We start from the raw sequence: 12,160 nt of genomic DNA on the forward strand, positions 1-12,160 counted from the left end.
AAATCTGTGCTATATATTTTTTCATTATATAATTAGTTCTACATAATTATACACTCTAAAACGCTGTTTTGATACATACCACGTCATTAAATAAGACTCCCATAACAAACGTACATATTATATAAAAACGCTCTTGGCAATTAATTGCATTTATTTTAATGCTGTTATTTTTAATTACATTATATATGACGTTATCACAGTTGTCATAAGCATAAATATTATTATTATTAAAATAAGACATTCCATCACCACAACTTCATTCACCACGTTGTCCGCCTTCCACAACTCTGCGTGTGACCGCGAAATCCAAGTGTTAACCTGACCTTAAAATCACATTGGATTTGTTCGCAGCTGTGAGGTTCGACCTGGAGCAGAAAATTAATACAAAGATAACTCTCGAGCGAGATATTAAAGACTCTAGGTCGCACTTGGAAGTTTTCTTTGTAAAACGTATTAATTGGGAAGGTGTAACGAGAGCCGCAGGAAGCACTTGCCTCTTGCCTATAAATATTAAAATAATATTGTCGGATAAGTGGCGTGTTTCCCGCATAGGGTACCATTAATATTAATAAGTGTTAAAAAATTATCTCTTAAAAATCTGTTTTGTCGCGCCACACAGTTAGGTTATGGAATTCACTTCCCGTCCCTATTCGCTTAGCTCCTTCTCTATCTTCCTTTAAATTTCTTCTGTACAAACATTACCTGTCCACATCGTATCCCTAACTTTCTTACTAACTACTAACTGACGTGAGACTTATCTTAAATTATCGTGATTCATGTGTCTTTTTACTTTCTATTTTTAACATCTGTAACTTATATAACTGTGTGTAACATGTATTTTGCACTACTTGCCTATCTTATTTAATACATTTCTTTGTTCTTTACTCACAGTGGTTGCCTGGAAGAGATCGCTCGTAAGCGATAAGGCCGCCAGTTGCTCTCCTTTTGATTTAATTATGTTAATTTTTATTTTTATTTTGTAGTGTAACGAAGTGTAAACAAATAAATAAAAATAAACAGTCGTGAACCAACCCGTCGAAGTATTTTCGTCCCAATTCGAATCCTTTAAGAATTGGATTCTTAAAAAGCCGAAATCGTAACGCAAGGTTATGCATACATTAGATAACGTTGAGACTTGACTTCTGTGTGTAATCCAATACGTTTTTGATGGAGGTCCCCTTTGGAGCCATTGAAATTGTTTTCAATCTTTTCTCAGGAGTTAATTAGATCCAGCCAATTGTTGCTGGAATCTACAAATTGGGAAATTGAAAATTTCGTATGCAAAGCTAGAGTTTTTGAGAGAGAGAGAGAGAGAATTTGAGTATTAATTTAATTATTTTCTTCCACAGATACGGCTTCATAAGAGAAGTTCATCAAAAATATAAGGTAAGCAATATATTAGGTCCTTATTTAGAGGACAACAAACAACAATACAATAACAATCTAAGTCTAAGACATCCTCCGTAGTCCCCGTACCTTGCTCCATCAGATTACCATTTTTTTTTAATTTCTATATTCTTAGGTAAAAATTCAGCTCGTGGGGCAGTCGAAACCGCCTCCCAAGATTTTATTGATATCAGTCTCAATGGTTTTCTTAGTAAAGAAATCAATGAACTACCTATAAAATGGCAAAAGTGCATAGATAACAATGGTACATACTTTGTTTAATTAACAGTATTCTGTTTAAAAAAATCTACTTTTTGTTCTCCCGACAAAAAGGCCAATTTCATATGTAATACAATATTTTTTTTGCGTTATTATCCCATTTATCTGTTTTATTGCTTCTAAAATTTCAGCCAGATTGTTTAAGTTTATTGTGTTCGTGCGTTTTTAACTTTCAAACTGTCTAAATCTGTAAAAAACAATGCATAAAGCGATTATAAATAAACATAGATAGTCCATTGGCATAGTCCTCGCGAAGTGACATCCATCTCATCCTGCAGTTAGTTAGTCATCACTTTTGGTTCCTCCATCCCTTGAAGTCTATGTACTCAAAACGACAAACATGGAATAGGACACGTTATGAATGCGAAAGAGTGGACGACACATATGATATTTTGTGTTATGTTTAGGCCGGAAACGCTCTCTAGTAGTGTGAGTGCTCCCTGAAGGTTTTCTCTAATATAAGATGAGCCTCATAGTGAGGCTGTTTGCCATCTATTTCATTAAAAAAATATAGATATATGCTCGAATTTAGATAATTGTTATTATATATAAGTATATAAATGAAAAATAATCACAAAATATGTTGCTAAGTGCAAAACTCGAAGACCAAATTCGAGTTTTTATTTTATTTATTCTTTCAACTCTGAGATTTTTATGAAGAGAAAAATTTGAGAAATTAAAAATATACGTTTGGTTTAGTGCTTAGGTTTTTTATTCCGGAAAAGTAAATAGTCTCTTTGGCATAGCAAAGTGTTCTATATGTTGGTGTGTAGCTACTAAAAAGGTATGCTAAGTAAAAACATCATATTTTGGCGAAACGACAATAAAATAATTTAATATATATATATTAAATTATTATTATTATTATTTTATTGTCGTTTCGCCATAATATGATGTTTTTATATATATATTAATATAATAAAAATGAAGTTAATTCAATTCGTAGAATAGTATTTTGTTTTTATTATTTAACATTTACGTCATCGAAACTACTAGCAAAACAGCGGATTAGCCTAATCAAATAGAAGCAATGTTTTTTTTATTTAGGCATAACTAACCAAGTTATGATATAGATAGTTTCAAATATCAACCAACTCATGAACATATGGAAGGTATAATTACTGAACGTATGTCCTTAGTAGACGTCGAAGTAGAATCATATAAAAAATGTAAGCTAAAACGTCGTCAAATAAAATGAAAAGTGTAGCTGCAATTATAGTCGAGTAAAGGGAAACTTAATTAACGGTTTGAAGCGGAATTTCTTCTATGAATTCCATTCCAACTTCATTATTAAAATAATAGCGACTTAAGAGTTACTTTATAAAAATATCTGTTATATTCGGTTAGGTATCAATTTAAAATCATTGTCACTATCTGATTAAGCTAATCCGCTGTTTTGCTGATGTATTGTATTGTCATTTTTTAATTCTTTGTAACATTTATGTGTACCATAATTGTCGTATATTTTAGACAATATTGCTTGTAACATATACTGAAGATATAACATTATGTATGATACAGTGAACGTTAATAAAGACACTAAATTTCTATTGACAGTTCTCAAAGCGCCTACCGCTTTTTGTTTTATGATATGCATTATATTTAAATGAAATAGAAGGTGTCCTTGTGTACACACGTAAGAAGTGAAACTTCTTTAAGAAAAAAAAATATTCTTTCTATGTAATCTATTTATATTATATTCTTTTTCAAAAAATGATCTGCTATATGCACCTTTACAGAAATTTATTAAATTAAATTAAATTAGATAAAGTTTAACAAAAAGCTTTTCATATCATAGACATGAATACAAAAAATACAATTATTTCATTAACTGTAATAGATTTATTACTATCATTGTTATCGTTATTATATATTTTTCTTATGAATGGCTTCGAATCTCTTCGAATCAACCGTGGTAGGGACTTTGTCCCTAAAAAAGAAAAATATGACGCGTATTTTTATCGGCACCCACTAAAAATGGGTGTCTATAGGCTGCGATGACTGCCCTTTTTGGGCGATCCGTATGCTCGTGTGCCCCCCGTTGCCGTTATTATATAAATTGGACATATTATTTTTTTTCCTTGACAATTTTTTCTCCTTCTTTGGATATGTTTACTTATAAGTGCTTGTCACATTAAAACTTGTATTTTTTTTCTTTATGAAGCTGATGCGTTAGAAAGCTTTTGTGAAAAAATAATATATGGAGTTGCAGATAATAAATATCGGTTGATTAAAATATATTTATGATTAAATTATTAAATAGTTTCAATTTGAACTTTACATACAATACGTCGGGTATTGGCGTCAGAGCAAAGGCTGCTTAATTTAGATTATATCTATCATTAACACATAATGTTTCTCCAAAAGAGATAGTTATTAATATAAATATGATACAAAAGTATTATAGTGGTACAATCTAAATCTCGCATATTCTTCACAGAGAAAGGCGTGAATATTTTGCCTTATAATAAGAAGGTAGAATTTTTCATTATTAAACCATATCATCATAGTCAATTGTTATATGATATTATCACTATGTCATAACATTATCAAACTCTATTAATACATTATCAAATTAATATTAATTATAAAGATTCTCGCAGATAATCATATAAAAAATAATACATTTTTTCCAAAAGTAGAAATCTACTAAATAAGCTACACATACTACAGCTTTTTATAAACTACTGTAGGAGATCTTTGAGTATTTATAATTATTATAAATCATGATTGCCACACAATCACAGATTGTATTTTGGCATAATTGGAGTAAAAGAAAAGGAATATATACAATATTCTGATATTTGAGCTTGGTCTGCGTCTGCGCCTTAAACCAAAATGGTTTCCGATCAGAAAGTTCACACATTAGAAATCGAATTTCTTACTCACGTATAACTGCTAATTGTTCAGTTTCGAAGTTCACGCTCTGTTCAGCGAAAAGCTTATTAAGAAGTTTGAAATTGTACTACGTTTATTGAATTGTAAATAGTAACGTGAGTTACGAAATCACCTAATTAGAACAGAATTAATGGTACGAATGAAGTTCACAAATAAGGATCAATAAGGATCTAACTTCTTTAAGGTTTCTTAGGGGAGTTTTTGACGCGCACCACCACTGTGGAACCAACTTGCGACTTAAGTACTTTCGAACCAATTCAAAGACAAAGTCAATTTTTTATTGCATTCCTTATGTTAATACTTTAGAGGTGACATGTCAAAAGATCTCAAATCAAGGGCGTAGAACGGAAGAGAAGAACTGGCAATAAATTCTCGGCCACTCTTTTTAATCGCCAACTTTTTTGTTTTACACAATGTTTGTAAGGAGCTGCAACTATTACACCATGTTTCACATACTAAGTAATAAATAGTTAACTAATTATTAAAAAAAACAAAGATTTGTCCTCTATCAGTAGAATGCATGGTGAAATATGAGCACGCACTTACATTCTCATGGGAATAACACGCAAATATATTCAAGTCCGACCCTTAACCACAAGTAGCACCCGAGTATCACGCATGGCCAGCCATCGGCCCCCTTGCCATATTTTAGGGAGAGAGACAACCCGACGCATGGACGCTACCACAAGCAACTTTTAAGCTAGCTTGACGTTAAGTCTTTATAATGGCACAAATAATATGCAAGCACTAGGATCGTTTGAATAGTAATTTATATAACAATAGGCGTTGGAAAATAGCTTTACCTTAACGTACGATTTAAATTTATTTATTGATTTACAAAGTTATGGCTGATAGTTTTTGTTGTTTTGTTTCGAAGAAGTTAAGCTAGGCCATGTTGTCCGAGTAGACCAGGCCATATTATCCTCTGATTGTTGAGAAAAATTTTAAAACGAGGTCGGTACGGTGGTAAGTAACGAGGTATATGGGCCTTTGAATGCATCGGATCATTGGATGATTTTGAGCCATGTTGAAAACAGATCAAAGGAAAGTCTCGTTTTAGAGTGCCTTAAACATGCCAACTCACGAGCTCAGGGTTCAGTTTCGCATGCTTGAACCGAACCAAAGGCAACATTGCTATAAAAGAAGACGTATTGTTCAAGTTTGATGTCCGCTTTGACTTTTTATGATTTATTATACTAACAGGATGGGCCTCTTATTTGCCCACCTAGTTACCTACGCCTTAACTTTGGTAATCTTGTCGTTCATTAAGCTTTGAATCTAGCACTAACAAATTTAACTTTATATAAAAGCCAGTCATATCCATATGCGATACAAAAACTGAGTTTTGTATCGCGCAGCTCGGATTACAACCACTATCTAAGCCTTGACATGTTTAACCTATCGCGAAATACTTAAAAGCAGTATTTAGAATATCCATACCATCACCATATTTCACATCATCACACAACACGGTCGAATAATGTATTACTTAGTTAAATGTATTTAATATATTTTATTGAGATTTTCCTGTTGGAACATTTTGGTATTATGTATTCCATATTTGGCTATATATATATTTTTTTTTTGTTATATATAAGTTAGCTTGCAGGATTAGGCAATAAATAAAAGAAAGCTCCCTAAAACCATAGAAATTAATATTACTCTGGCATGTCTATATATGTATAACTAGTTTGCCCTTTAAATACTGTTACATAAAAACGGCCAAAACGATTTGGCTTGTAAATAAGTCGGGATGGTAGCTTAGAACTAGGAGACGGCCATCCTGTTTCTGTGTCACGTGACGTACAACGTGGTATATACCGCATCAAACAGTAAAACGAAAAATGTATCATTATTTGCGAAGTTTCTTCTCCACACGAAACTACCTGGAAGGGGCAACTAGAATCATCTTGATGTTTTAACGTTCAAAAGTGCCATTTTAGGTTCTCGTATTGGAATTGATGATTTGACTTTCACTTGACTTTGAGTCAAGACATCAGTCTAGTCGTTCATTTGTTAAAATAGTAAAAAATAACGCAACTGACATAGAATAACAAAACGCAATTGACAGCTAAGTGTATTGTTATCTATGATTAAGTGTGACTAAACATTTGACAATTAGAAGTTTTGAAGTTGCGCGGTTGATGTCTTTATTTCGTGCCGATGTTATCGTTCACAATGCTAAGGACATCGAATCTTTCTCGACAAAACCATAATGCAATAAATGGAGGGACCAATTTTGATAAGTGTTTAAGTGGATTCGAGAATAGTAGTAATCATAACAAACAAATGTACAGTATTTACAATATTTGGTATTTGAAAAAAAGTTATAAAAATAAAATTAAAAGTTTGTTCCCTGAGCTTTTAACGATGGCTACATTTCCTCGCTGTGTTCGTTATTTACAATTAGATGTATTTTCGTTTGATTTTTCTGAGTTTGAATTCTTTTGTTTCAGCTGCAAATGTATTTAATCAATGTATAAAAGCAATTTCCCTTGTTTACAGCACAACGCTGAGCGTCTTCTCAAACTAATTGAGAACGTGTACCGCTGGCTGCCTCTGGGAACAATTATCAACAACCGCGTGTTCGTAGTCCACGGAGGAATCTCTGATACCACAGATTTGGATATGGTGAAGAGTCTCGAACGTGATAAGGTAATTTGTATATATGTATAACATAGGGTACTCACGCAATGGCTAATATATAAATCTTAAGTGGATATTTTTTACGGACGTTATACGATTGTAGCTTATAAAATAATTATGACTAAGAAATATTATTATGTTGACTCAATTTTCTGCAATACTTGTGAAATGCATAAACTAGAAATATATAGTATTTACAATATTTTTAACCTACATCGTGATAATAAATAAAAATGGATAAACAAAACATTAAAACACATTTTACAAGTTTGGTCCTTTGATGCTGATAGCATCTCTTCTATTCATTGCGACTGTTCCTTGAGCAATAATAAGCACCAGGACTGGAGTTTTCAGTTCATTCGTCAAATATTTTCCTGACAGTCCTGTCATGGATTAAAGTGAAAGATACCACTTCTAAAGGAATCCAGTTTTATAGTCCCTACAAGCTAAGGCTAAGTAAGACTGGAACTGCTTTTATAATTACCGTCTTTAAAATTATTTTTTCCTCCTGTATTACAATATTGTATATAAATTGATATTATTATTACAGACAGACGTTTTACTACGGATTCATACCTGCATATTTATTTAATTAATTAATGATTGAGCACATCGTATTATGGAGCCCAAACATGGGTTCTAGGTCCACAGGGACGAAAATGTTTATTTTTTTTTGTGGTTTTATATTTATTTTAAGATATTATTATTAGATGGCTATCTAAAGCTTGTTATTGAGAAGACCAGAATCTCTTAGACAAGGCTTATTTATGTACAAGCTGGAAAATAAAAATAAACAAAAACTAGCCGGCTAGCCGATTAGTGTTTAATAGGCCTAGTTAACACTGAAAGTATTTTGAAAATGAAAAACGGCTTAATATAGAAATTTGCCAATACTTTTATTTTGGTCAAATATTCAATAGCCCGTTTTGCGGAGTGCTCTGAAGAATTGTCGTGGTGAACGTGGATCCTGATTCGAGGGCGCTGCTGTCGATTTTTTCCAAGACAACATGCAAACAGCGATTGACATACCAGTCTGCAGGAACTGTCCTTCCATCTTCTAGCATAACTGTCTCGAAATGACCTTTACGACCAAAGAATGAGGCCAGCATCATTTTTCCTTGACTCCTTCCTTTACCTTAGTTGGACGATACTCGAAAGAAAACACTGAGCTAATTGTCTGTCTGTTGCGGGTTCGTAGCAATATATCCAGGTTTCATCACCTGTAAAGATGTCAAATACAGCATTTGAGTCACTGCCGATAAACTTATCTAACATTTGGCGAGACCGACATGCGAAGGTGTTTCTGGTCGTTGGTTAAATATGTCGGGGAATCCATCTATTACAAAGCTAAATCCCTGTCCTGACGCCTAAATGTTAGTGTCATACTTTTTGAATCTGACTCATACCAATGCCTAGGCCTGCCCGTATCCGCTGATAGGTCATTCTCTTATCTTCTTTCGCCTCTATCAGGCATCGCACAGCACTGATGATATCTTCAGTAGTCGCTGTTAAAGGACGTCCCTCATCATCATTGAGATTGCTACGTCAACGCTTAAACTCTTTAAACCAATTGTAAATAGTGGCACGAGATGGGGCTTCATTAAGAAATGCTAATCGCAGCCTATCATAGGTTTGTTGTTGAGTAAGCCCACAACGAAAGTCATAATAAATACCTGACCATTTTTTTTGGCTCGAGTTAGGTTCATTTTCACGTGTAACAAGAGTTTTAGATTTGCCGCCAATTCACAAAAACAAATGACAAATGAATGCAATATACTACATTAGGTTACCTTATAGATCTAATATTGAAATTCAAAATAAGTTTTCATTAGCAATGTTTCTAACTGGCCAGTTTAAACTTTTTCAGTGTTACCTACGTACCTCATTTTATACTTATCTTTGTATTTTACAACCATAAAGGCTTATTAGATGAAAAAGGAAAGTTCAGGATCGATCAAACGAAGCCGATACAACTAGAACTCCAAAGTAAACTCGGGATTCAAAGTTTTAAACCAAAAGTTCCGAATTGTTAGATGGAGCTTTCTAACTATTGTAACGTAAAGGAAAAATTTAAAACTAAGTTATCGCGGATCAGACAAACTATGTAAGACAACTTCACTTTACCCAATATGACTATTGATTCGCGTGTTACATATCTTTGTATGTTTATCTTCTGGTTGTGTGTTTGTTATTAAAAATTTAACATGGATTTTGTGTCTTCAAGTGGATTTTTAGAATGGTTTAGTACAATAAGATGTAATTTTTTTATTGATTTATATATTAACTCCGATAATAAAAATATACTACTTTCGTTATAGGACGTTTGTCGACTTCTCTAGTTTAGTATCAGAATCTATTTTAGTTGAAAAGGAATCTCATCGAATTTGTTTTTGCATGTTAGTAATACATTATATGGTTATTCGAGAAACATTATTCACATAATAATAAATCAGTGTCGCTAACCTTTTGAGGGCTGGGCCTCAGATTTCTGTATCTGTTTCATGATAATTTGTCAATCTGATAGACCTCCTGTGCCTGACACACACCGTCGATTCTCACGACGTTTTCCTTCACCATTCGAATGTTATGCGCACATAGAAAGTTCATTGGTGCAAGAGCCGGGTATCGAATCCACCTTATGGATGAGAGTGGCATGCTGAAGCCACCACTACTGCCCACGATATTCACATACAATCACAATAGTAAACGATAATAACGAGAACGTTTGTGTTTGTCCTTATTTTCGCTTGTTACAGTAACAAAAAAAAACAGAATACATAATTTACATATACTTTTACTAACGATACGAAAAAACCCCGAGTACGTACTTTTTAATTATATATTTTTAGTTTGATAATGTTTATCCTAAAATGTATACGACGACGCTTTGGAATAATTAAAATATAACTAAAAGGCGTGCCATTCAATATTTAATAGTTTTCAATAAAAGTAATTATAACTTTGCCTTTTCTCCCCGAGTATTTCCGCTTAAGCTCCGAGATTTTATTATTAGATTAATTTAATTTATGTAAGTTCTAGAAAGTTTTACTGATTTTATTATAGGATAATATAGTTTAATTAAATAGGGCCAGATTCCTGTGCCTTGTGTTTGATTGCTGGCGAAACAAATGTTGTTTTTTGTTGTTATAAACTTGTCGATGATTTAAATTAACACTAAGATCTAGAGAGTAGACTTAATGCTTCTACAGTTTGTGGAAGTATCTTATTGGCTTGAATTATTTAAAGTATTATTATATAAGCTTAAAGTACCAAAGTCAAAAATCATTTATTCATATAGGTAACACAATGTACACTTATGAACGTCAATAAAAAAATATACATTAAATGCTTCTAATTTTACATTGACTGCCAGTTTTCAATTCAAGGGCGTAGAACGGAAGAGAAGAACTGGCAATGAACTCTCTGCCACTCTTTTTAATCGCCAAGTTTTTTTGTTTTACACAACGTTTGTAAGGAACTGCAACAAATTAAACACAAAGATTTGTCTCAGATTGTCAACCTGATTAGACAACTCGTTATACTGAGGTGTTTCACATCATTTTGGTACGGACTATGTTCAAAATAATATACTTAAAAAGTTTCCGCTGAAAAACAGCCTTTGTCGCTACTCCTCTTTTCTTCAGTCTCCTTAAAGCCTCAGCTAGTTTCGGAATACTAGCCATTGATATATCGACTGATGTTAAGTTTCGCGGTTATTTGGAAGCAAAGTCAAAGTTTGCCTCTAAGAAGCTTGGTTTGCTCAGCAAGGCGAGATGGTACTTCACTCCAGGCCGCCGCTTGCAACGCTATAAAAAGCAAAATTCAGTCCCACATGAAGTTCTGTTCTAACCTCTGGGCTCGCTCTCCAGTACCAGCTCCTTCCGCCTGACAATTAATATCAAATGTACACGGACGACTTATTCCATATTATAAATGCGTAGGAAACAAATCCAATTCAAACGGATTTACGGACGGACGGAAAAAACATACACACTTACCCCCATACTTTACACATTCCCACACACACCTCAACAAATACCTTCTTAGTACAAAGCTGTGGATCAATAAACTGTTAAATAAATAGGCAATATGCATACGGAGTTACTAGTGTTGAATTAAATCTAGTAACTAACGCCTTCTATGTGTATCCTTTTAAATTAAAATAGTGAAACATAGTATATTTCCTACAGCCATTTATTTCAGTTCGCATAAAGCAGTGTTGGCCTAGTGGCTTTGTGCGACTCTCATCCCTGAGTTCGTAGGTTCGAATCTCCTGTACACCAATGGACATGTCGATGAGCGCATTTGACATTCGCTCGAACCGTGAAGGAAAACATCGTGAGGAAACCGGCTTGCCTTAGACCCAAATAGTCGACGACGTATGACAGCTGTGCCAGCTGCTGATTACTTACTTGTCTATTAGATTGACAAATGATCATGTGACTGATACGGAAATCTGAGGCCCAGAGCTAAAAAGGTTATGTTCTAATCAATAAAATATTTAAAGATTTCGTATTATTATTAAAATGAGTTAGCCATATGCCAGTGTAATAAACATTTACCCAACGAAATAAAATATTCCCGAATCGAAGTTCACTAAATAATTCGGGTCGCGTTTTATTGTCACTCAAATGGCCAACCAATTTGCTTCGTTTACTACTTGCGTGTTTCATCAATACAAATGAAATCGTGACTGTCTCTACTGACTACTGTAAAGCACTTATAATGTCCAGTTCAATATTAATTAAGGCTAATTTATTTATCATTTAAAGCCACACCAACAAGGCCACATATTAAGGAAGAAAAGTAACAAGTTATACAAATTGTAACTAATGTGTCGCTTCGATAATAGACGCTTGTAATTAATAAAAAAATCAATACAACAAATATACCTACAGCGCTACAACCCTTTTAGGTCTAGGCCTCAGATTTCTGTATCTGCTTCACGATC

At 33.4% G+C, this 12,160-nt stretch overlaps 1 protein-coding gene across 1 annotated transcript in view; it reads left to right on the plus strand.

Annotated features, from left to right (window-relative positions):
• The window catches only part of LOC123715268 (serine/threonine-protein phosphatase rdgC), a 117,966-nt gene that overhangs the window by 69,672 nt on the left and 36,134 nt on the right, over nt 1-12,160 (plus strand). The window contains exons 8-9 of the mRNA XM_045670218.1: nt 1,350-1,386; nt 7,069-7,218. Coding sequence (XP_045526174.1) covers nt 1,350-1,386; nt 7,069-7,218 — 187 coding nt within the window. The remainder of the gene's footprint in view (nt 1-1,349; nt 1,387-7,068; nt 7,219-12,160) is intronic.

This window comes from Pieris brassicae, chromosome 10 (genome assembly GCF_905147105.1).
Source record: "Pieris brassicae chromosome 10, ilPieBrab1.1, whole genome shotgun sequence".
Taxonomy (NCBI): Eukaryota; Metazoa; Arthropoda; class Insecta; order Lepidoptera; family Pieridae; genus Pieris; species Pieris brassicae.